The sequence below is a fragment of the Ciconia boyciana genome, chromosome 1, assembly GCF_034638445.1.
Source record: "Ciconia boyciana chromosome 1, ASM3463844v1, whole genome shotgun sequence".
Lineage (NCBI taxonomy): Eukaryota > Metazoa > Chordata > Aves > Ciconiiformes > Ciconiidae > Ciconia > Ciconia boyciana.
Window position 1 is genome coordinate 151,792,144 of NC_132934.1, and position 26,337 is coordinate 151,818,480.

Genomic DNA, 26,337 nt, shown 5'->3' on the forward strand with positions numbered 1-26,337 from the left:
CCTTAAGTAACCAAAATAAAGCGGGCTTCGTGATAAAATCCATGAATGCATCTATGGCAGCACAAGAGTGAGTACTGAATGTTACCTCCTCAACAAGTTTGAGGACAGCATTTGAAAAAGGACAGAGGCGCGGGGGGAACAAGGTCATGTAACCAAATGATGCAATGTCTGACATAGTAAACTTAGTTTAAAGTATGTTTTTCTTTCTCCTTCAGGTGAGGAAGAGAGTACCTCACGACCCTCTGGGTGGGCTTCGTACCTCCACAGCTGGTCAGGACTTCGATGAGACAGTAGAAACGCTGAATCTTTAAACACATTCCGCAGTTGCAAAAAGAGAAATCTTCATGTAGAAGAACAATCTGTTGGTGTTGTAGCATTTAACTACAGGTTTTTATTTCTGTGTGTTATTTTCAGCTTTTTAGGCTCTTCTAAGAAAGAAGCCCTCAGTAGCTCTGAAAGACTGTCATATTATGCGCTGACAGCAGTGAACTGTTCCTCATGTAAATGTTAAAGCTGGTGATCAGAAGTATAATGAGAAGTGACAAATTAATTGCAAATGGCTTGGAAACAGAATTTGACAAACCTGTGATGGCTCTTTTGATATTGATTTAAAAACTTGATCTAATATAGTAACTGGAATAACTAGACTTTAGACTTAAAGCATTTTAAAGTGTTTACAGTTTCTTTCACATATTTTTGTCAGCTCACTAATCTATATGGTTAGTCTTATTCTCTGCATGTTGAAGAAATTAAAATTGAGTTATTTCCTCTCTAGTGATGCTTACGAAACAGAAATGGCATTTTCTGCTTTGTCTTTTCTAAATTTTTAGTCTTGGTTATATTTTTTTTTTTGCAAAGCTGGATTGAAAATATGAAGGCAGCGGTCGACAAAATGTAGAGGGTGCCTGAAACTATATGAAATATAATGCTTGGCATATCTGGGGCATGGTACTGTAGTAGAGATTAATGGCATCTGTGGAAGTCTTGGGATAGTATGCCGAGAATCAGAGGTCATAAGTGAGCTGAAGCTTTGGGAGAAAGGGCTTAAGCTATGGCTTTTTAACCTGAGGTTGACTGGCTGTGTTCAAGACCAGGAAGCAATGTTTCATTACTGTAGTAATGTCTGTACTTAGATGAAAAGACTACTCATACTGACTTAGTCATATTGAAGACACTAAATGAAGAATCAGAGTCTGTAGGTCAGACTCCTAACAATAACTTCTGAGAGAAAAGGACAGAACTTTTGTCAATAGATGCATCTTTTGAATATTCTAATGATTGATGATGTTATATCCTTCTCTCATTTCTCTGTGTTTGCACATGTAATTTGCACAGATCTTATACACACATGAGAGAATCTCTGTTCCAGGTTGTTCAACAGAATGTTTGGGTATTTTTCCAAGAAAAATACATCTCTGCCATAGAATTACTTTTTCTGTTATCAACACAACACCTTTTTTTTTTTTAGCTTCAGTCTTCTTTTTCCCCTTTCTAGTCCATGCTGCCTTTCACCATCTTAATTTATTTGTAAGTTATTAAAATGCGTACGCATGTTTTTAAACCCTGCTTACCTTCCAACAAGAGACTTTCCATCTTTTTCACTCGTATTTTCACGTTCTCTGTGCTGTTTTACAGTGAATCATTCCCTGGTATACATACCAATATGAGAGAGTATTCTTTCTTTCCTATCTATCCTAGATGAGGCTCTGAGGAAATTATGCTCATTCCTTTAATATTACCTTATTCGGGACTGGGATTAATCTGGACATAAGAACAGCAGAAAGGCAGCACGTGTTAAGAATAAACTGTTCAGTAACTGTGCTTTTGGTTTAATTTTTTGCTTCTTGTATATATTTTGATACACAATCAACAAAGCCAACAGGCTTTATTTAAATATTTTAATTCCTTTCCACAGTCTTAAGCACTTCCTCCCCCCCCCCCCCCCCCCCCCAATATGTGTTCTAACCGGAATCTTTATGGTTTGTGCTACCAGTGAAAACATTCTCTGTGGACTTTCAGATCACAGAACTGATAAATGGTAGTGTGGGGATGAGTCTTTTGGCATCTGTAGCTTGGAAATATAGATAGCAAACATGAGGCTACATTTAGGCTTTCTTGCATTTGCTTTTGAAACAACTACCAGATCTTCAACATTCACAATTTGCTCCAGATCTCGGATGTTGAATTCTAGTTCCTTATTCACAGCTGAATTTGGTTAGTGTCACTCAAAAGAATGCCAAAACAGAGCGACAGGAGAGATCTGAAATATGCATAAAAATAAGTGCAAGTCACTCTCGTGCTGTGATTTTAACAATGGAAGCACATGAGTGGAAGGGTACGACTTTGTCTTACTTAATTCAAACTCAGTTTGCAGCTGACCTGATTTAGTCTCTTCTGCACGATGCCTGCTCAGCCATTTCTAGAGAGCTGTGATAAGTTCCTTTTTAAAATGTGCATATTTCAGAACTGTAGATTATTGAACACTGTAAGCTGTGAATAAATGTATGCAAGTAACGTATATCACTGGCTGTATTAAATACCAGTTGCTTATTGACTTCTTTCAGGTCTGAGTTGCATGCTTACTATTTTTAGTAAAACTCAAGTATTGTACTTATGAATGTAGTGGACACCTCTTGCATTACTATATATATTTTTTTTAATGATGGAAGATTAAGATCTTAATTAATGTAAATATATTTTAATAACTGCTACTAAACTGTGTTCTGTTGCTAAGACTGCCAGAACTTACCTTTGTGGCAATAAACTGTCTGTAAGCAAAGATATCAAAGTTTAATATGCACTTGCAGTAAATGGCATAGAAGAATGTGGACTGGAAGCAGGATTATTTTGCATAGGAAACTTTTTATATGTCATATATTTGCATTTGTAATGTACAGCATTGTAGCTGTGATTTGCTTTCAAAAAGCAATTTAAAATTGTAACTAGTATTGCTGCTTCTTGATATACTGTGGTGCTCTTTTTTGGAAGAGCACTGTGCTGACTTTGCTTTCTGGTTCGTTTGTTCATTTTCTTTACAGTGCCATATTTTGTTAGGATGTTTCCCAGAAAATGTAACCCCTGCCCAAAGAGTTTACAAGCTTAGGACCAAATTTTACTCTTCTATCAGCCTGCCTTCAGCCCAAGCTTAAGGAGGGCATATTAAAAAAAAAAAAAAAAAAAGAGACTCTACTGTCACTATGCAGAGTATATATTAATTAAAAACCAAAAATGGGAGTGATTCCAAGTTCACAGGCCTGTGTGTGCACTGTAGCTGCATTTTTAACTAGCTGTACTGGAAACGAGTCATGTTGCCTTTACCCAGAAGGGAGACCCATCTGTGCAAGCGAAATGTGCTGCGTTTGAAGGACAGGAAGACCAGAGCTTGTCTGGCTGTAGTGTAGATGTGGCCAGTTGGATTTGGGGTTCAGGATGGCCAAAGGGAACCCATGTTAGAAGTGATACATGGGAGAGTAGAGTGGCTTTTTTCTTTCGTGACCCTCCTTCCCCAAAGCATAATCGAAAGAATACATGGTTAGATTATTTTCTATATTTTCTAAATTTAAATCTTCCTTTGGCTATTGCCCTCCATCCTTTTGCTTTGATAAAAGATTATATATCCTGGAATTGTGGAGGAATATTTTAAAATTCTCCTTAGTTTGTACTCAGTGGCTTTGAAAGCAGCTTAAGCACCTATGCTTCATTTGGCTTATGCCTTGGCTTCACCCAGTGCACCAATTCTTCCTCAACTACCTGATAGTTCTACTGTTACTGTGAAAATATCTCCCTTAGGAGCCTTGCAAATAGCAGTTACCACCCACAAGCTGAGAAACCAAACATATGAAGAGGTAAAAATATATATTTGTTGTAGTAATTTCAGAATTGCTAGTCTGAATAGAGAAGTGTTTTGGTTGGAAATATGTCTTTGGCCTTTTCATGTGGCCATCACTTCAATAAAATTCGCCTTTACCCAACAGAGTGCCTTTCTTTTTCCCTGAATGCCTGTTCTTACCTGAGAAAGTGCTACTCAGGTGCAAGGTAGAAAACAAGGGGATGTTTACCATAGTATTAAAGAGATGATTTTACGGATTTGGTATAGTAGCTGCAGTCTTTACTTTGGAACACAGTAACAGTGATGGATACTTCTGGATGAATGGAAAAGGAAAAAGAATGGCTTATGGGTTTTTTTAGAAAAAAAAAAAATCAAGTTTTCCCAAAAAAGCTCATACAGATTACTTCAAATGTGTTACTAGATTGTCACCAACAACCTCACAATATCTGACATGAAAAGGAGGGATGCAGAAGGTATTAATGTGCTTGTTAGAAGGATTGCACTTAGTATTTATATTTTTTTAAGTACTAGCGACCTCATAAATCAGCACTCCTTCCGAATAGCAGTCAACTTTGAAGTGGACAGAACTACCTCTTCCCTAATTCCCTGTGGTAATTTTTCTGTATCTGCACAGCTGTCATAGTGCAAAAATTAGATGCTCTATGGATGAAGAGGTGGTTTGTTTGATTGACCGATTGATTGAAGTGAGAGGTTGGTGTGTTTATCTTTTTGTCATCCATTTTTTGTTAGGTTATGTTTATTATACAAATATGTGGTCAGAGAGGGGATCATAAGGCGTGAAAAGAAGTTGACATAACAAATGGATATAAAACAGTCAAAAAAGAAAGCCTGATATTTAAAGTCAACTTCTAACAGCTTTCACATAAATGCATATATGCTTAGGGAAAGGGAAATAATAATCTGACTACTTTTCAAACTGAATTTGATCTAAAACTTACACTATTGTCTTGCAAGGATGAGAAGGTGCGTCTTAGGTTCAAGAGCTTCCTTCCTGTCCTGTCTTCCTCTGGCTCATCCTGAGGATCAAGGCCGGACTGAATAACGAAGACCGCGGATAGAAAAACGAAGTGGAAAAACGCACATCAGTTACTGCTCCAACAATTTGATCCACTTTGGCGTTAGCAAATCATGTATTCCTTTTGCTGTCAGTTGAATGCCTGTAGGCTTCTTAAGAATCCAAGGTAAAGGTAATCATTGTAAAAACCAATGTGCAATTTTGGGCATGGGCACGGTTACAGTCCTCTTATAATGGCCTTTGAAAGTGTTTTAAATTGATAGACATTGGCTAGCAGCTGTATATGAGTATAGGATTTAAGGGGGTTTTTATTGTTTCCTCTGGAAGCATAATTGCTTGAAAATTGAAGCTTGTTCTGAGAACACTCAGAGTGTTTCCGGAGTGGAGGTATATATCAGTTCTTGGATCTCTTGCCCTTTGCCGCATGCAGAATATCTCAAAAGTAAAAACCATGGAAACCATTACAGAACTCCAGAAGAAGGCTTTTACCTACATACTGCTTTACTGTCGTTATTCCCCTTTGTGGAGTTAAGTTGCTGATGCTCAGCATTACTTTTGCCAAGGGAGAAGGCCAATTGTATCATTTTGGCTTTTAGTATCCAAATATTCATACAGACTAGTTAATGTTCCTTTCATGAGTAGTCACACCATTTACTTAAACCTCCAGCTGCAGCAATCTAGGTGAAGCTGCCCTGGGCAGAGGGCTACAGCCTTTGGCAGAGTGGAGAGAGAAGCAGCTGGAGGGAATAAAAACTTTAACAGCTCCTTTTGGTGATGTGGTGCCTCTCTGTCCCTGCCCTAACTAGCCTTTCTCTTGGAAACTGGTTAAACCAGTTGTTTGCAGAGCGGTGGGGGATAGTGGATATATCATACTTTTCTTGCATGAGGAGGATTTTCAGAAAATGCAGAAAAGCTAACGATAGGTTTTGTAACATTCTGTGAAGGGTGGAAATTGCAGTGACAAAAAGCTTAAAACAGAAAAAATGACAGACTTAGATTACTTCAGCTTGGAACTTGTTTCCCCCCCACCTCTAGTTATCCCAAGGTATTTGACTGAGTTCTGTGCTGCGTGACTCTTGAGCTATATTTCCTCTCTTTGGAGGACCTCTGAATACCAGCATTAGCAAAACCATCCAAATAACCGTACAAAATAATGAACAGGTAATTATAACTAGTTGCATCAAATTGTTGTCATCAAGAACATTTTTTTTTTAACCAATGGTGATACCACTGATCTTGCAATAGCTACGGATGCTTGTGCTAAAATATGGCCCATATGTGGTAGCGAAGGACAGGGTTTGTCAGCAGGATTTGCCATCAGATTTGTTCCCTACCTTCTGCAGTTGAACAGTGATGACTTTGAAAAGCTGTTCCTGATGGGTGGGTTAGGAATCTGGGGGGGCTCAGGGAGTGGTTTATTTTTTATGATAGGTGGAGCATAATGAGAATAGCCTGATAAACAGAAAGGATGACTGTGTATTAAATTAACTCTTTTTATAGCTTTATCTATTGATGTAGACTAAGCTTTCAGTTTGGAATAGACGCCCTGAGCTTTTTTTAAAGCATCACTAACAATAAACATTGCTGTAGACAAATTTCCATATTCTTCTGTTATACGCAAGTGGCGTAGAAGCCTAAATAAAAATGTGAGAATAATACCATGATCGCCAAAAGTCTTTAAGTTACTTTTTAAAGTACCTGTTTTGTGGTGCTGCCATAAGCTTTTTCTTTAGCCGTTACTGTGTCTGTCCACTTACTGACCTTGTCATGAAGCAGAAATTTATGCTGCTAAATATGGAATTTTAATGATCAATTTTGCAGGGTTTTGAGACTGATGTATAAAAGTTATATCCCTGTTCTTCTACTGTCTCCTTCCATCTTCCAAGAAAAGGTGAAGCCAAATATACTAGGCATGTCTAAAATGCATGAAGCAGAAATTTGACTTTGTTTTATAAGGACGTCAGAATGATCACTAAAGTAAGTCTGTTAGTATTCTGAGTAAACCACATACTATATTTTAAAATAGCAAAGATTTTTATGGAGATCAAATAGTGGACAAAACTTATTTCGACAATTGAGTTGTGAAGTTATTAATGCTGAGCAAGAATGTGAAGCCTAAATAATTTGTTACTTGTGAATTCATTAGCCATTTTGCTAGGAATGTTTAGCCGGACACCCTGTGTTCAAAAATTGTTCATACTTAAAGGGTGAAAGTTTCCTTTGCTGTTGCTTTAACTTCATAGCTTTGGAGGTATGACATGAAGAACACTGACACAGTTTACAGTTGAAATCCATTGATTACATTAAGGTAAACAACCGTGGGGCTGCTGTGTTAACAGGCACTCAGAGTCAATAACAACATGAGGAAGAATATACCACCTGCAGTTGCATGAAGTTCTGGGAGAAAGCAAAAGCTAGAGCAAATACCACAGTTGGAAGTTACTTAGTCACGCCTCTTCATATCACTATGGCAAAATTGTAAAACACTTTCTGGAAATGAAAAAGAACTTGCTGTGAAGATGCGGATATTTGTGATCAGAGACAGGCAGGCAAACTCTTTCACCAAGTAGCCGCCTTCTCGTCTGCCCCCCCCAGTAACCATTCCTTTCGCACTTCTTCCCCAGGCCTACACTAATGGGCTTGTCTGGTGTCAGCAAAGCTGATAAGGTGTATAGCTCTGAATAGGTAAAGGTGCTGTGCTGTCACTTCTATCGCTGCCAGCCACGGTACTATATGCTGGCATTTCAACAGTGATGGAAGACTTAAAGTGCTCTGGAAACAGAACATCAAAAGCATATGTCTACTTAAAACTGCTTTTTACTCTAGCAGGGAGAGATGGGAAGAAAAAAAAAAGACATTGATTTTGCGATTAATATGCTGGGCTGGAGACACGGAGTCCAAAGTCCTTGCTTTGCCACATGCTTCCTTTGTGAATTTAATTTCAGTTTCTCTGTCTGTTTCCTCACTTGTCTGCTGGGGATAATGGCACTTCTCCTCCTGATGCCAAGTACATTAGCAGTAGAACGTTTAACTTCGTGATGGGTTTGTAAGCAGAAATAAGTAGGCAGATTACCGTATTTTTTAAAAACTGCATAGCAAGAAAATGGTCGTAGTCCTTCATTATACTGGACTGGAAGGAGTGATCTTTTCTTTCTTTTGAGTTTGCAGTGTGTGTTTGTGTATCCCACTAAATTATTTGCCTAAGTATTCTGGACTGAAATTTACAAGTTAATTAGAATGCTAGCAGGCTCTAATACTATGTAATGGAGAATTAATAACAATTAAGAATTGTTATTTCTGTTGTACAGCAAGACACAACAAAAATGTAAAGCCAAGGCGCAAACTTGCTGCAAAGCGCACAGAGCCTAGGGAGGCAATCTGTGAAACTGAATTCCTGGCTTTTCTTGGTACGGCGCTTCCAAAAGCTGCTACTACTTAACGTTTGGCATACGTACGTGTTTGGGGGAGGCTCTCCCACTCTCTATGAATGCCTTGGCTACTTTGAGATTATATTGCTAGCTAGGCTCTAGGGATGTCATCTTTAAAAGCACTGGAAAACTGCACATGGTGCAATTCACTTGCCATTAAATCTATTCATGGGCTCTCTAAAGGAAGGACCCTAACGGCTGCACTCGCTGGCAGGCCCTGCCTGTTAATTATTTCCAGAGTTTACTGTTTCGGAGTTTGCTGCCCTAGTAGTAGCAAGTCTGCCCAGCCAGCTCCCCCTGTTTCAGGCTGTGCTGGTCAGAGGTGCTGCTCTTTGGCTGGGCTCAGCAGCCAGGGGCGACTGCCTCGTACAGCTCCCCAGGAGGACAGGCAATGGGAGAGACCCCGAAACCCTTACAGACAAACTGAAGTTAATTAAAGACATTCATGAAGCTGCCTACAAGTAATGGCAGACTGCCCAAAGTCGATTAGAAAAAAAACAGAAGGGTACTATTACCTTCAACTGGCACAGATTGAGTACTTACTTACTTAGATGATATAAGGAAGCTTTGCTGATAGACTCATTAAAATGAGTGGGTGTCTTGGTTTGGGGTTTTTTGTTTTTTCTTTTTTTTTTTTGGGGGGGGGGGGGGGAATGTTTGTTTCGTTTTGCTTCATTTTTTAACAGCATCACAGAGTGGCTGAGGTTGGGAGGCACCTCTGGAGGTCATCTGGTCCAACCTCCCTGCTCAAGCAGGGCCACCTTGAGCCAGTTGCCCAGGACAAGATCCACACTGGAGACTCCAGAACCTCTCTGGGCAACCCGTGCCAGTGCTCGGTCACCCTCCCAGTAAAAAAGAGTTTCCTGATGTTCAGAGGGAACCTCCTGTGTTTCAGGTTGTGTCCATTGCCTCTGGTCCTGTCACTGGGCACCACTGAAAAGAGCCTGGCTCCATACTCTTTGTACCCGCCCTTTTCAGGTATTTATATACATTGACAAGATCCCCCTGAGCCTTCTCGTCTCCAGGCTGAACAGTCCCAGCTCTCTCCGCCTCTCCTCGTAGCAGAGATGCTCCAGTCCCTCATTTGTATTAGTGGCCATTCGCTGGACTCTCTCCAGTATGGCCATGTGTCTTGTACTGGGGAGCCCAGAGCTGGACCCAGCACTCCAGGTGTGGCCTCACCAGTGCTGAGCAGGGGGGAAGGATCACCTCCCCCTCTTCTGACACACCATCCCTTCCCTTTTCCAGCCATATACTTTATTTCCCCTTTTGTACGGAAATGTATTCCCTGTGGTGCTAAAATTTTGCTAGGTTTGGATTCCTGAACTTGGCAAGCAAAACCAAACTGTGCCAAGGAGCAAACAAACAAAAAGCCAACAGCCTGATGTCGCTGTGTTTTTACAGTTGTCGTTCTGTCCAGAACCATGCTTGGGGCATATCGATCAAATATCTTTTGTGAATTACATTCCTGAAAGTTTACATTCTTTTCCTGGTCCTAATGGATACTGAAGTAGATGTACTCCAGGTACGTGTAGTTCGAATTACTGTCTGATGTGTATTCACTTGTAGCCACCTATGCTGATTTTCACTGGCTTAACATATTCCCTGCACGCGTTATTTTCTTGGAGCCATAGAGACCTCCTTACTCCTGGCAGTCAAATATTGGCGTTTTTCGTTTCACCACGCCACTTCCTTGTTCTGATATTGAGGATGGCAATGGGTGGTGACACAGATGGCTTAGTAATCCTGCATTTGCTATAATGCTCTTTTCATTCAACCAGAAGTCTCTGAAACTTGAAGGGCTTGGAATGAGATCGCTTCTCTCCAAGTGAAGCAGGGGCCCTGCCTCTAGGTTTGGCAGCTCTGGTGTTGAAGGTTGCTTATTTGTATTTACTTTCTGAAAAAGGCAGCTGGACCTGAGCGAGGTGCCGGCCTTTTCCCACGCGACTCCTTATTAATACTGTTAAGTTTTTAAATACGTCGATTAAAAATGGGATCTTGCTCCAGTAAATGCTCACCTAAACGCACTGGGCGCCTTCAGGTGAGGCGATAGCTCTCTTGCTAGAAATAATACCATACTACGCAACCACATGTAAGAAATAGTAAAAATACTTGGAATTGTTTTGACAGCAATTTTCTGTTCTGGAACAAACCAGCAAGGCACGCTCCCCGCCATCTACTCCACGGAACAGTGCAGGGCTCTCCCACTGCGGCCGCCGCTCCGGCCCCGAGCCTTCCCTGAAGGGCTGACACACGGGGCCCGCAGCCCGGCTCCCCGGCCTTGCGCTGATTTCCCCTCCCCGGCCCGCAGGGAGGCACCTGGGGTGTCCGGTGGGACTTGGGCCCCCAGCGCTCGGCGGGGCCTTCCCGGCCTTTACCGGGCGGGGCTGCCGAGGCCGAGGAGAGACCGAGCGGCGCGCGGGCAGGCCCGCGGGAGCCGCTCGAGCGCGGGGGCGGGGCTGCCCGCGCTGCCCGGGGCGGGGCGGGGCGGGGCCTGCCTGCGGCTCCCGGAGCCGGGCCCGGCGGCGGCGGCGCGGGCGGAGCGCGCCCCCCGGCGGCGGCGGCGGCGGCGGCGGCGGCGGCGGCGGCGGGCGGGTGCCGGCGGTGCGGCCGCCCAGCGCCATTACCGCCGCCCGGCGTGGCTCCTCCCGGCGGCGGCGGAGGGCGCTCCGCGGCAGCGGCGGGCAGCGGGACGAGCGCGGCGGGGCAGCGGCCGCCGGCGGGATGCTGGGGGTGGCGGCGGCGGCGGCGGGGATGACCTGTAACAGGTAGGCGAGGCGCGGGACCGCCCGCCACGTCCCGTCCCATCCCGTCCCGCCTGCCGCGGCGGGCGGCTGCCGAGGGCGGCGCTTTGTCTCGGCGCGGCGTGGCCGGGCCGCTGTCACCGGGTGCTGCCCGCTTGCTTGAACCCCCCCGGTGCCCCGTGGAAGGCAGCCCTCGGGCGCCGGTCGGGAGGCGGGCGGTGGCGGGGCCGCGCCGTGCGGGGCGGAGGGCGGCGGCGGCGTCCCCGAGCTCCGGCGGGGTCTAGCGGGTGGGAAGGCGCTGGGATGGTTCCTTGGGCGGGCTGGGGTAGGGGACGGGGTCCCGCCGAGGAGGCTGGGGCTTTGCCGCCGTGCAGGTGAGCCTCCTCCTCGCCCCGGGGAGTTTCTGCTGCGCGGGGGAACTTTCCCCTTCCCGCCGGCAGCCCCGCCGGCATGCAGAGCCGCGGGCGGCAGCAGCGGGCACGGCAGAGGGTCCCGCTCTCTCGTGCCATCCCTTCGGGGTCACCCTCACGCAGGGAGCAGCCGGGTGGCTTCGGTGTCCGTGTTGCAGCGAACGAAATAATCCACGAAGCTCAAGTCTAAGGCAGGCTGAGCGGAGCGTGAGCGTGGTTTAACGCCCTTCGCGCGAACAGGCGTCCGTTCCTGAGGGAGGCTGTTGTTTTAAAAGCGTGGTACTAAATAACCTCGGGTATTTGTGCGGTGAGATTCGTGTAGTTTTATGCGTATCCCGCCCAAATTGCTGAGTAGCCCTATCTCAGGGGAAGCTTAATGGGGATGGGTTATGGAAAGCAAAGGCTGTTCTGCTAATGGCCCTTCTGCTAAGCCTCACCCGTTGTACTTGCTTCTTGGGAAGAAATGTCCCAAATTAAAGCACTTGGCAAGCGCTGTGCTAATGTGTCGAAACCTGGGGCTGACGGAAGGGAAAAGAGCAATTTTTGTACCCAGTGCCCTGGCTGGCGCTGGCTTGGGCTGCAGGTTCAGGACGGCTGCTGGCACGCACAGACTTTAGCTTGGCTAAAGATCGCCTTATCTTTCCCGCGCCTGATTTCTACTGCGAATTCCTCCAGCTCTGCACCACACCTTTGGAGAAAAGCTGTGGCAGCAGAAAAGTCAAGCCGAGTCGGGGCTACCGTGGCGGCACCCTGGGCCGGCCTGCGGCGGGGTGGGCTGCTGAGTCAGCTTTGCTCTCAGGGCAAGGGAGGGGAGGCGGCAGGATGTCGCCAGCCTTGACCAGCTTTAGCTCTAGCTGCTGTGCAGCCACGTGCTGAGAAAAACAAGGTAACGTGACTCAGATATCCGTGTATATTAAGGTAAGTGGTTTTTCTTCAGTTGTTCCAAAAGCCGCTTGCTTTCCTAGCGGGTGATGGGTGCTTCTAGGCCAGGCTTCTTTCTGCGTTCCTGAGAGCGGCCAAGTTGTCAGTATTCGTGCTGCGAGCGTCCGTCTCTTGCGACGGCAAGGATCTGCGCGTTGTTCAGCCCCGCACAGGTGCTTCAGCTCCGGTGTGGAGCCTGCCTCTCCGGGTAAATAGAGCAATTACCTATTTGGCATCTGTTCTGCTGAAGTTTTCGGGGAGCAGGCCAGCTGCCCTGCTGGTACACGCTTCCCAGGATATGAAGTAGGCTACACCCCTGGCACAGTGTGAAATTTTGGGACAGTCAGGCTAGAGCCTACGCTTGCAGAAACTTGCTGAGTTGAAGTAGGCAGAGCGTGCTGGTGGGAGCCCACCTCGCTCAAAGCTGTCTGGGGGGGGAGCTTCTTCAGCGCAGAACGCACGTGGTGCCTCCCACAGCGGGCAAGCGGGTGGCTGGCACATCCAGGGAAGTGACAGAGGCAGAGGGCCCATCCCGGGGTACGGCCGGCGGCTCGAGCATCCTTCCCCGGCAGCGGGGACGAGCCCTGCCGCCTCCCGGCCGAGCAAATCCTCCTGTGGCTGAGAGAGTCAACCTGGCGTCCCGCCGCTGCTGGTGCGCTCTGAATATGAACTGCTCGCCCAGCAAGGGCTGGACGTGGGGCCCCTTGCCTAAATTGGCCGTTCCCCTCTGTGCTTGTCTTCTCCCCATTTTTTGGGGTGAATTGCCGTATTGAGGAGAAGGGGCTGTGCTGTGCTGTGGTTAAGGAGGTGAAGGTGCTGTGCAGTTGATTCTCGCAGAAGCGTGGCTCGAGGGAGCTGCTGGCCAGGACGGGGAGCGCTGCTCGCCTGGCAGGGCAGCACAGCGGGGAAAGGCTGCGGGGTCAGCTCCTTCGGGGGAGCCGGTTGCAGGACTTCTGGCCGAGGGGGTTTTCTTTAGATGATTCCAGTCCGTTGAGGTCAAAATAAATCGGAAGGGCAAGGTTTGTTTAAGATGCATTGCCGTTTGGTAAAATGTGAGGGGAGGAGATTAAAAATTGGTGCATTTTCTTGTTTTGATTCTTTGGGGAAAAAAAACCACTAAAAATGCAAATGTTTCATTCAAAACCACTTTTTAACAAACTATAAGGTGGTCTCAAAAGCTTCTTCAGGCCGAAACTCCTAAGGGATTTTGGATCTTGACTTTTTGCTCTGATTTAGGGAATTAAAGTAATCTAAGTTTTGGAGAAGAAAACAAAAAAGGAAAGAATGACTTGAGGTCTCTCTCCAGATTTGGTACATAGAAGAGAAGCAGGCATCTGGTCAGCAGGTACGCACACGGAGTTCATTATTGTCCTCCGAAATACCCTTCTTTTCAACTTTTTTTCTTCTTCTCCACTTTATAGAGGCTTTTTGAACTCCAGTTGCTGCCGTGGCTTTTGTTTTGCAGTGAAAAGAGCTTGCAGGCTGGTGCTGTAACCTGAACGCCCGTCACCTGGGACATGGCTGTCAGGCTCCCCGTCAGCCTGGGAGATCAGACTCTGCCCCGGAGGAGAAGGGTTTGGGCAGGGAGGGATGTGCGGTTTGCCCTGTAGCTGGGATGATGCTGGGTAGCGGTTTGGGTTTCAGCATTTGGGTTGAGAGTGCGTGAGTTGGGTTTTTTTTTTTTTAGGGGGGCAGAGGGGATTGCCGGCTGGGTTTCATGGGCAGCTTTTCCAGCTGGTTGTGCTGAACTCTTCTCGATGTGTTATCATTGGAATAAGTTTCTTATGCAGAGAAAAACATTAGCTTGCAGTTCAGAGCCATTATTATCTTAAGCTTTTGTAGTTCCCTAGTGCAAGCTAAGTTTTTCTTTGTAGCAATAAATACAGGGCAGGATGCAATAAAATACCGAACAAAGCAAGCTCCTCTTTATTCAAAGCATAACTACATTTGAAAAACTAGCATAGACTCATTGGATTTACAGCTCTTGGTCCACTGTAGACTGTGAAGCTCAAAACTGGGCACTTAGTGTTACTGGCTCTGGTAGGGGACTCCATAAATAAGAAGATAAATGTGATGCTGCAGTTAAATCTCAGTTGTAACCCGCAGGTCTCTTTCTTAGAACTGGCTCCATACAGTTACTGCAGGGGAACCATTAATGGCCAGCAATAGACGGAGGACGGTTTGCATAGTTAACAAATTCTTTTTCAAGTTGCAATAAAATATTTATTATTGAAGCACTTAAGGCAGGCTTTTCAGCTCCTGCAGTTGTGGCTTTGTGCTGAGTGTGTTAGGTTAGACATCCCGATTCATCTGTGTTTTGTTCTCCTCCGAAGCCTGGTTTAAAGGTTTTTCACTCCGTAGCATAATGCAGTCTCTTATTACTTTTCAATATAGGGACGCTTTAACTATTAGCTGTGCTAAAAGCAGCTTGATAATTTGTGGGGAAGTTATTTGCATCAGGTCTTTCCATGATGGCAGGTGCTGATGACAAGGAAAATCAAACTGACAGTCACTTTTTGATAGCCAAAGCCTTCCCTTGTATAAGCCGTCCATAGCATGAATCAAGCAGCCGCGTATGTGGTCTGCTGCGCTGCTTGTTTTAGTGATGTGTTACAGTGCACGTCACCCTCACAGCTTGTGCAGAAAGGCTGGTGTTGAGGCAGAAAGGGTGGAAGAAGGATGGGAAGGTCCTAATTCAATCTGACAATTAGAGAAAACATAGCAGGGGACTGTGCCCTGGGGTTAATACTTTTCTTCAAATTAGGACACTCCTTTGCAATTACTTCAAGCATTTCCCTTCCTGAGGTGTCTAAATCTTTATAAAAATGCATACGTATGGGGTTTTTAAGCAGACAGAAGGGGAAAGAAGAAAGTCAAGGTGCTGTAATTTCCTTGGTTGTTTTTGTGTACCTCGATGACACTTTATGTGAAACAGTTTGGTGAATTTGTCTCAGTGCCTGGAGACCATCGGTGAGGTCCAGGGGGCAGGAGCTGACGGTGTGCCCAGTGACAAACTATTTATGGGCAAAGTGGACCTCTTGTCTGCAGTATGAAAACACGTTCCTGTGCAAAAATGGCATTGTCTGGAGTATCCTAGGGTGTGTGAAAAATAGTGTTACAACAAGGCCAGCACGCCGGATGAGCTGTTATGCTCTGTATTTTTCATGTTAATTGCTTTTCCTTCTATTTTAAATCAGAAGTCCTTGAATTCCAGCTTTGATCATCCTTTTTTTCATCACTTTTTAACTCATTAAAAAAAAACCACCAACCACTTCTACAGAATTTGATAAGGAGGTGAATCCTAAGTCACCTGGTGCATTTAGGGTTGTTTCAATCACTGCTTGCATTAAATAGCTTGAAGAACTGAGAACACAGTGGTGGACGAGCTTTTGATTAAAACCTAAACTAGTGGGAACAGTAGAGTTAAAACCTTGGGGTTTATTGCTCGCATCATGGATGGGAAGTCAGTGTGGATAATCTGAGAAATTAAGGCAATGTAATGATTTTATGCACGTTTCCTGGGTGGCCTGAGCAGTCCAGGGAAGCTGCTGCAGTCAGAGTTATAAGGGTTTTCTGTATTAATACATTGTTTTAGTGTAGTTGGGGGCACTGGGAAAGACCACAGCAAAGCAAAGCAGTAACGCCAGGAAATATTTGGGAGGCAACAACATGGCAGAGTGGCTCCTGTCCAGACCCCACGCTGACGTGCAACAGCTGTGGGACTGATGTGGGGAGAGAAAACCGCACAGAGAAATAGTTTCAAATCCACCCTGGGAGGGGAAAAGGGGGCCTCGATGCTTTGCAAGGACTCTTTGCAGGGGAAGGGGGGCCTCGATGCTTTGCAAGGACTCTTTGCGGGGGCTCGGCCATCCCCGCTGGGGCTGGGTGCTGCCCGGCGGGGGCGAGGGACCGGCTGTCAGCCCCTCGCCTTTGGAGCGGCAGCATCCCCGCGTCCTCCCTCGCTGTCTTCTGGCACGCTCCACCTCCAATTTGGGAATGAAAAATACAGCTTGGCAGGCGAGGCGGCACGGGCTGCCAGCCGACGCTGTTGGGGGAAGGCAGCCTCTGCGGATTCAGGGCTGAATCAGCACGGCAGCCTCCGCTTGCAAAACCCTCCGGTTTTGGTGAATCCTCTGTCGTGAGGAAATGCTTGCAAATAGACACGTATTTCAGTTTGTAGCTTTGCAGATGAACACCGTGCGCTTCTGAACTGCGTTGGTAGCAGGCCAGATTTGTGTTTTGTGGCAGAGAGACTAACATTTGTGCTGGATTAAGTCATTTATTTTTGCCAGGGTCTGCTGGTAAGTGGGCTGTGAAATTCACTCGGCAGCGGTCATCTCCCAGACCCAGCTCTGGCCAGTGTCACGAAGCAGGACAGACCGTCTCTGGGCCGTGCCGGGGCAGCTGCTCTTCCCACAGGCAGCGAGTACAGAGACATTTTAATTAAGCGTGCAGTTGTGCTGCAGCTGACGAGGGTGACCCGCACGTTCCCGTCCCCCAAAATCTCTTGTGCCGGCACCAGGGAACTGAGCCGGCTGAAAACCCATGGCGAGAGAGATTGGTAGATATATAGATTTAAACCTGAATTTGTCTCTATCTGGATGGATTCCTTGATCTTGTGAGTGGCGGTGATGTTGGGGGGGGGGGGGGGGGGAGAAGGGACGTGGGAAAGATGGAAATAGCCATTTTGGCAGAAGCGTGGATTTGTGTCTGGGTCGTGTAGCCATGGCCTGGAGAGTGGTGTTAAAGGTGGAGTCCTGTGAGGGGGTGCTGGGGATGTAAAGAAGGAGGGAGCAGTGTTTGGTGGGGGTCTGGGTCGGCGCTGGGGACTGCCCGCGGCCGTCCCAGGTGCGTGTCGGGAAGGGGCACGTCCGTGCTCCGTTGCGCTGGAACAGGGATCACCTGCCTGCAGGGTGTTCAAGGAGGATCGCCTGGGTAACTTTGCTTGCTGCTGTTGAAAGCACATTTGAATACGCTCTTTCTGCAGCTTGTTGTCCCCTCCTACAGCCCTGCCTGAAGGGAAACCACCCCAGCAGTGGTTTTGTCATGGTTGTCACAGAACTAGTTTGCAGAAATTCACCTTCCGAGGATTTGGAGGAAGAAGATCCCGTGTCCTGTCCCCGTGACACCTAGGTTATAGCTAGAAAGGACATGGAGAATAGCGACGCATCAATGCCTGTTTAAATCTACCTAACATTTGTTGGCATGACACGACTTCATGATCTGAAGGTGCCCAGGGGCTTGCTTCACCCGTTGCTTTCAGGTCCCAGAGGAACTGGGTGCTGTTTATACCCGCTTGTACTGTCGAGAAGAAAAAAATGGAGCAAGAGGTGTGCCCGTGAGGTCTTACCGGCTAAGTCCCACCGTACGGAGACACGACTGTGGGCCAGTCACGGCACGCATGGCTGCTGCTTGTTTTTCTCAAGCGCTGCACCGGGAGACAAGGCAGGCTGCTGTGGGAGGGGGGTTTGATGGGAGCCGTTGGTGAGCTTCACCGGGGCTGAAAGGAGAAGGGCAGGAACCTCTTGAGTGCGACGTTTCTGTAGTACTTTTAAACATCCCAGAAAACAAAGGTTTTTTTCTTTTGTAAGTGAATGCAGTTGCAAGAGAGAGGCAATATTCTGACTATATGAGAAAGGAATCGAAGCGGATCATTTTAAAGCTGCTGCTGTTAAGAAAAAGCTGACTTCCGAAATCTTTGTTCCTTCATTCACATTTTTTCCTTTTTGTTAGCCAGCCTCAGGAAATGAGAACATTCTTTTGGCTTTCCGTGCTTGAGTCACATCTTATATATATATCTCTCTATATAAAAATATGTAAAAACATCTGGAGATGTTTATTTCAGAGAGATATGTGTTTAGTATTAGGGTATATGAGCTTTAAATGTTTGTACACAGTTGGATGTTTCCAGAGTTTCCCATACTTCTCTGGTTACAAGGATATGTATATTGCTGTCAGAAGAGCAAGGGAAATGGGCTGATAACCTAGGGAATATACAAACAAGTAAAAGTAAAGCCTTTAAAGAAAGGGAGAATTTGGTATTTTTTTTCAAAAATTAAACTATCGAAGTGAGTTGCATCCAGATATGTAGCTCTTAAATACATACTTGGCAAACATTAAAAAAAAAAAAAAGTGTGAGGAGGAAAATCGGAAAATCCTGGTAGCTATTCTCTTGTTCTTTTAAAAAAAAAAAAAAAAAAGGAAAAGGAAGTAATGAAAAGCTCATTGTACCCATCTCTGCCATTCAGCGAGCTGACACTCAGTGGGCTCTGGGTGCGCGGCGGGGTCTCGCTGCCTCCCTCTGTCCTCCCACCGGGGTCACGCGGGGATCGTGGGACTTTTTGTTTTAAAAGGAAGGGAAAAAAAATCCATTTAGTTTAACCCAAGGCTAAATATTTAACTTTGGCAGGGGAGGTGGTGGGATTTAGGAGAACAAATAAAATTTCCACCCTTGGTTGTTTAACGTAGCTGCACCGAAAATGATGGGACGGCGGGCGCCGGCGGTGTCCCGTGCAGGGAGGGATGGCAGGACGGCGGTGGGGCACGAGGGGAAGATTCCCCCTTGGGCTCCGGGTGTTCACGGCGGCTTCTCCTCCCACAGCTCCCACTGAAATGCCCTCCAGTTTATCACTCAGATAAGAAACCTCTCACTGATCAAATATTTTGATTGTATCCTGGCCTTCCTGTTAGTTTCTTTGATCTTTTCTCGTCAGTGGATTATAGTGGACTTTCAAAAGTCTTGCTTGTTGAAATGGTTGTATAAATATGGTCCTCAGGGTAGGTGTTATTTAGAAAAGCACTTATGTCCCAGGAAAAAAATCTGTCTCCTTTTGCCCCTTCAGCGTGCTCGTTAGCTGTCATGCGTCAAAGAAGTGTGATTTCTATAATTATATCAAAGAATAGCAGCTTATTGTTAATTGTTTGAAATAATCTAAAGGCCGGTGGGGCTTATTCTTTTGGCTGATTTCCTGCTCGTTCAAACACTGAAGAACTGTTTCAGGTTCGCATTTAAAAAAAAATATAAAAGAAACCCATAGAGCCAGGACGGTCTCTGGGGGAAACCGATGGGCTCGCAGCCCTGGGATGAATCCCCCTCTGTTGAAACCTCCAGCAGTTACAGTTTCTCTTTTCTCGAAGAGAGAAGGCTCCCCTTCTCCCCGGGCATCCCGCTGGCACGACGTCCCCTGTGAAATGGCGTCGCTCAGCCCTGCTCGATGCCACGCTGGGAGCTGGATGTCTTCGGGCGGTGGCACAAAGCCGCCCGGTCGCCAGGCTGAGTTTAGCTTTGGGGTACGACCGGGGCGGCGGGGGGGTGAGTTGTGCCATAGCTTTGCAGTCAGATGAAGCAAGGGAGGAGGGATAAAATATTCCCGGTGGCTACGTACGGTGTAAGCCCAAAGGTCAGAGTTTCCAATCTTTGTCTAAGACTGAAAGCCGTGTTTTCCTTGTTGTCGCATGCAGGATGGGAATGATCGCCCTGACCTCTCCAGTGGGGCCTGGAGAGGGTCCGAGGGTTTTCAGCGGTGGGGGGTGTTCGATGCGCCCGGCTCTGGCTGGGTCGGTGCAGATCCCAGCACTGTTCTCAAGGGAAGGCAGGATGCTCCTCGGCGTTGGCTCACATCCGAGGCAAACCTCACCCAGCGGACGCTGCTCTTCAGACCCGTCCCTTCCCCAGCCTGCATTAAATCTGCTGCTGGACCAGGGCTTCGTTTTGAAAAGCACAGAGAAAATGAAGTGCTATTTTAGGAGTCATGTATTAATGATGCTGCTTCATTTTGACGCAGGTGGAGCTCTTTGTGCTTGCGATTGCTTATCTGATACACTGCAAGGGGGAAATAATTTGGATTTCTTGTGTTGAACTGAATCTGAGTCACAAATGTGAAAATCAATACTTTTATTATTACCATGCAGAGATGGGTAAACAGTACAGTTAAGAGGATCCTTGACATTACCCTTGGGAAAATTACTAGAACATGATAAAACTGCAGAGGATCCAGGAACAGTAATATTGCGTTATTGCTCAGGTTTCACGAGAAAGCTTTCTGCTCACCATGGGTGATGTAGTCGTCTATAAATAGCTTTGTGAACCTGTATTTAAGAGAGATATTCAAGGAGTTTAATGCTGTTGCATGATATCAATGTCTTTTCAGAGCAGTTTCAGCATGGAGAGATTCCCAAGGTAGGCAGAATTACGAAATGAGCATTTTGTGTCATTTGAGGTAAAAGTGGTTTGGTCATTATTACCTGATGGATTTTGGTAACGTGTGGCTGAGTAGCTGTGTAGTGGTTTGACTGACATAATAGATTTTCCGTTAAGTCCATAAATGCGCAGTTTAAGATGTGCAGCAGTGTGACTTCCAGGCACATACAAAAATAAGTGCCAGAGTCCGCAGAAGGGAAGTGATGGGGAAGATGCTGGGTTGTAAATCATTTTGTGCCCAGCAGAGCTGCCACGGCCGTCGCAGCCATCGCTTGGACGAGTTGGGTGGTGGCAACGTGGCGTTGGGAGGTCTTCTGGGGGCAGAAGGGCTCCATCCTGCCGGAGGAACCACGCCACTGAAAGCTCTCTTCTGGCATCCCACCTGTGTAGGCATGAAGGATGTTCATGGTACTAATGTTAAGCAGAGGGATTTTTCTCTCCTGTGTTGAGTAATGCTCCTTGTTTGGTTTGCATTACAGATATTTACCAATTCTCCCTGTCACAGTGGGGGGAGAATATAGTGAAAAACTGCTGAGTCCAGATTTTCTAACACACCGTTAATCCCTTTTCATGCAAGTGTGTGCAGAATGAGCAGGGCCTTAGTTCCAGATCAAAAGGTTTTCCATCAAACTTGGAAAAACTAATTTATCCACTCTGTGTTCATGGTTTAAATAATAATATTCTTGTAGCTGGTCTTGGGGATGCAAGAGAGAGGCAGGGTCTACCTGAAATAGAAGGAAATTCTTAGTTCATCACACTAAAAATACATTGTTCTGCATTCTACGGAAATGTCTGAAGTTCATCTAAAGTTCATGTTGATATGAAGTTCAAAAAGCCCCAGAAAAGTCTCTGTGCCATCAATATCTAATATTTCAGATTGTAGTGTGAATTTTTATTAGTGCTTGAGTGGAAATGTTGCAAGGATTAACAGAATTGCATTTACTAAAAACTCTGTTTCATTTGCTTTTTTCCTTATGATATTGACAGAAATCAGGGAGGACAAGGAGCTCATAATATTTGTCTCAAATATTCTTACCTTAAAGTGAACATTAAAAATTTACAGAAAGGACATACGTTTTTTGGAAATTCATAAATGAAATGTGTCTAAGTAAAAATAATTGGATTAATTTATTTAGTCTGAAGTCAATATAGTCCTGATCACACAGAGCACTTGAGTTAAATTTCTGAGTTCACTCGGGTCAAGTTATGAGTTTAAGTTTTCATTTCCTTGGGGCCAGGAGCTCAAATGCATGGAGCTGGCACGTCACGCGTCCCCAGTAACAGTGCCTGGGTTCACCCTTGTTGTCCATGGCTCACGTGAGTGTTGAGCATCCGTGCTACTGTATTCTCTTTATAAGCTTTCTTAAGAGATACCTGTGTCACGGCATGTGAAGCATTTAAACCAACCAAACAGGTAAAAGAGTGGCAGGAGAAAATGTAGAATGGTTTTGTTTTTGTTTAAGTGATTCTGCCATAAATTATTCCATAACTCTGTTCATTGTGGACAAGCAGGTGTTGCAATAGGATGTTGTCTCCAAAATATTACTAGCAATTGCCTGGTCAGGTATATAAACAAACGCAGGATGCCTCTACTGAAGTCTTCCTTCCCAAGCAAGAAATGCATCAGCAAGAATTGCTAACATTTTAAAACCTCAGTGGATGACGGTACGGCATCAAAAGCGCTGTGGCAAGGGCTGCTTCAGTTCTGCCTGTTGCCTTCACAAATTGTCATTACTAGCATTTTTCTCCCTGGATGCTGGAAAGTTGCAGCTGCCCCTTGGCAGGATGATGCTGCCCGTACCCAAAGAGAAGCCGGTGGCACGGCACGGTGCAGCTGGGGCAGGCGTGCAAAATGGCTGCTTGGTGAGCGATAAAAGTTACAGCTGGGATCTCCAGACCCTCCCGCCAGGCCTGTCCCGATGGCATTTGCACTGAAATGCAAAATTTGCTCTAAGTAACAAAGGAGTTGAGAGAAACAGTGGCAGCATCTGGGGATGTCCAGACGCATGGCAGCAGCCCGCACGGTGGCGTGGGCGTGGGTACCCTCCTGGCAACCTCACCAGGTGGTGATGCCACCTCTCCCGTCTTTTCTCAACACCAGAAGAATTTTTTTTTTTCTTACGTACTTTATCATCTTACATTACCTTATCGTGGCATGCTAGGATGTTTAATTTTCTAACAGCTCTGCTGTATCCTGTTGCTTTGCTTCTGTAAATATGTGTTTTCTGTGCTAACAAATGTGTGCTTTTATAGAGGACATCTTCAATGCTTCATCAACCTGAACCACAGCAGTGGCTTGCTCTTCCTCTTCAGCGGCATGAGGCCACGCTATGAACCGACTGCAGTAATAACTTGTGTACGGGGGGCAGAAGAGAGGAAACTGCAGCTGAAGTCAGGAATTGTTTGCTTATTCATTAGTTATGAAGAGCCAAACTGAGGTCATTTCTAGCTAGCTGGCCAACATGCTACTGCTTGCTTCTCTTGAGCTCTCTCTGCAGAGTCGCTGTCTGCATCACCCCTCTGGCTGTATCTTTTGGGAGGTGAGGCCAGCAACCCAGGGAGGATGAAGATTAAATTGCCCCACATTTTTTTTCCAAGAATACAGGAGTGTTTTCTAAGAATACAGAAGTGTCTTCTACAGGGGAAGAAATGTGTCTGCCTCTCAAAATTGGAGGAGCGTGATTCAAAAAAGGTTTGTCTGCATTGCCGTGTCAAGAGGGAAATGAGATGGACCACCAGCTGCCTTTAGCATTTTTTTAACTAGAGCAGCTTTTGCAGAGGTATTTTAAAACGTGGGGGTTACTTCCTTTTTTGCTGCTTGACAGTGATATGGAAATACCTGAGGAACAGGTTTTAAGAATATTCTCCCCCCCTCGCCGCCCCTTTTTATTTATTTTTAACTCTAAAAATGTCAGTTTTGTCTTTCCTCACTCCTATATCTGGAATATTTGGGGCATGCTTGTTGGGAACGGCTATCAATTTGTCCTGGTACAAAACCATCTGTGAATAAGCCCTAAGGTTTTACTGTGACATCCCACTTGCTGTTGCTGTTGCCACGTTAATAGCTTTTCAGTCAGGTGAGAGTTTTGTAGCCTAGACAGGAACTGACTTTCTAATGGAGAAAATAAACTCCCCAAAAAGAAAAAAAAAAAAAGTTTTGATTAAAAAATGGTTGTCCTGATTTATCTTTTTGCCAGCTTCTATAATAAAGGTTAAAATGATTACCCATCAGAAATACAGGTGATTTTTCCCTTATTCAGAATCAAGTTTCTTTCAAATCTGCAGAGGGTGTATCATTAACTTCAATAAAAATACATTACTGGAGCTCTATGACAATTCCACAAGATTGCATGCATGTAAATAGAGAATTCCACACCAGTTTAAGGTAACATTTGATTATCTTCTGCATGTCGTTAGGAACACAGAAATACCTCAAGCCGTATGTTTGATCACTCATTGCTTTAACATTTCTGATAACACATGCAAATGCTAGAGGTTAGTGTGATTAACTGATTCAGTGCTGATGGATTACAGCAAGTCTTTCCCAGTTCTCCTCAAAGCCAATTGAAATTCTGTTGTTCTGTTTAATGGGGCTTGGTTTAGACTCAGGGGTCTGTAAGGGGAACATCAATGGCCAAATAAGGCAAAATACCTGTTAATACTTGGAAAATAATTCTGTCTTTTTTGAAAGCTTGCTTCTGCATCTCAGATGTAGAGACGAAACTGTTGCTTTTTTGAGTTAGTTTTGTCCAGGTGGTACAGTAAGGTTGGTCTCATAACAGTTACAGCTTGGAAGGATATTTTCCTAATCTATCGTTTCTCATGTTTAAAGAGCAGCTGCTTGTTAGATACATGGGTATGGCATGCCTGCCCAGTGTCACATCCCTGTGCCCACAGATAAATGCCTTCAATTGAAGATGTTGTAGGTTGGATTTTACACCTGGTAAAAGTATATTTTGTATAATTTATGTCATGCTTATAACTAGTAAATAGGCTGCTTCAGCTTTTTTTTTTTCATACAAAAGACCTGAATTTAATTAAAAAGTGACTGTTGCACTATATGACCCTATAGTTTTATTTACAGCATTTTTCAACAGATCTTGGCAACGCCCTTTTGTTGCCATAATTGGGTTCGCATAGTTTGGCAAACCGTCATGCAAATGTAAATGTCAGAGAGAAAATGAAAGTCTGGACCTGCAGGCTACGAAAAGCGAGTCGGCGCAGGTCTGCTTGCTCAGAACGTCGGCACCCAAATGACAGTTCAGTTTCAGTCTTATGCAGCGGAGTATTAAAAAGTTGCATATTAACCCAGTGTAGCGCTAACTGATAGAATTTAATTTACATTTTAACCCGGGAGCCACTTGGCTGGTGACCTGCGCATCGTTCTTTCAGCCTCAGTGCCAACGAAATGGTTATGGATGGGTAAGCGAGAAGGAGGTGCCCGTTCACAGGAGCCATAATGGATCCTCGGATGAGCTCTGGGGACTGAGTTTTACATCGAGGGTGTTGCGTTTGTGAACGGGAGCCACGGACTGGTGGCATTTTGCAGTATTTAAATTTTGACAAAGCCAGAACTCCCCTTTGAGAAAGGGAGGGCAGGGGAGAGGTGCTGCGCCTTGTAGCACTGCTTCGTGAATGATGTACGTGAATAAAATAGCAGCAGGGAAGGCAGCATTGATACATCAGCTTGACCAAAGGGATTTTAATCACTTACGGTGCATCCCACAAGCAGCAGGGCTCTGAAACACCTGAAGGGAGGCACTTCGGTACTGAAGAGGGTAAAGAAGGAAGGAAGGAGGGAAAGAACATGAAGATAACACTTAGAAACCGCAGTGACTTGGACATTATAAGGTGTCTGTTTTATTTGAACTGCTTGCTGAACATTTCTTGTGTTACTTTGCATTATACCAGTGCTTTTCAATGACATTAAGAACAGCACATTGGGATTGAATGGTAAAAACAGGATTTCTGTTCATTTGGTATCATCCCCCACTCCCTGTGAACCAGATTTGATTCTGGACAACAATAATGATTTATCCGCTAAGTTGCTGAAACCATAATCTGTATGTGTGTTGCGTTGCATTTATGTTCCTAATTAATTTATGCTGGTGATTTCTGCTGAATGCTGAGGACCAGGTCAGGCTGCTCATAGCTAACTGTTACTATCTCCTTCATAAATACATGTGGAAAAGCCACCTTCTGAAGGGGACAGTTGCAAGGCAATGTTAGACCAGAAGATTTGCCACCCTGGCAGCAACAGTGACAACCAAATGTGGTATTAAACGGATGCTTGGACTACTCTTGCTTCCTCTCTGCAGTATTCCCATTGTAGCATCCCCAAAGGCAAGGGGGTGGGAGAGGGAGCGCTTTGATTACAAGGATTGCTAAAAGCCAATAAAATGAGGAGGATGTCTCTGCTGCAAGGGGATTTTTAGAAAGGTCTCCTTCCCCCAGGCTTGTTTTGTGGCCATGCAGTCTTCGGCAGGAGCAGGGCCGTGAAGTGCCTCGGTCCGTCCTGGTCTCTGCTCTCAGCTCGGGGTCCTGCTGCCTGGAAAGGGGCAGTGGTGGGTCCAGCCTCCGCCCGGGGCTGCTCTTGCGGTCCAGCCTCGCAGGTATGGTGGTGGCAAGGTTTAGCTGTGGGAGCAGAGGAGAAAAGGATCTTCCAAAAAGTGACTTGACCAGCTTAGAGTCCATATGCTGGTTAGTGTTTCACCTGCATCGCTGGTCAGAGGGTTGGGTGGAAATCCAGGAATTCCTCGCTGCTCTTCT

General features: G+C 45.6%; 2 protein-coding genes across 7 annotated transcripts in view; both read left to right on the forward strand.

The window, feature by feature from the left end:
• The window catches only part of GCC2 (GRIP and coiled-coil domain containing 2), a 31,894-nt gene extending 27,930 nt beyond the window's left edge, over positions 1-3,964 (forward strand). The window contains exon 23 of the mRNA XM_072849786.1: positions 216-3,964. Within this exon, the coding sequence (XP_072705887.1) occupies positions 216-286 (71 nt within the window). The 3' untranslated portion in view covers positions 287-3,964. The remainder of the gene's footprint in view (positions 1-215) is intronic.
• A 6,902-nt stretch (positions 3,965-10,866) lies between these two features.
• The window catches only part of LIMS1 (LIM zinc finger domain containing 1), a 77,888-nt gene continuing 62,417 nt past the window's right edge, over positions 10,867-26,337 (forward strand). Inside the window, exon 1 of one of the 6 annotated variants that reach the window (XM_072849790.1) lies at positions 10,867-11,061. In XM_072849790.1, coding sequence (XP_072705891.1) covers positions 11,018-11,061 — 44 coding nt within the window. In that variant the 5' untranslated portion in view covers positions 10,867-11,017. Of the gene's footprint in view, positions 11,062-13,604; positions 13,714-16,716; positions 16,987-26,337 lie in introns of those variants that run through there. The other 5 variants (XM_072849794.1, XM_072849795.1, XM_072849797.1 and 2 more) reach the window with 5 other exon arrangements.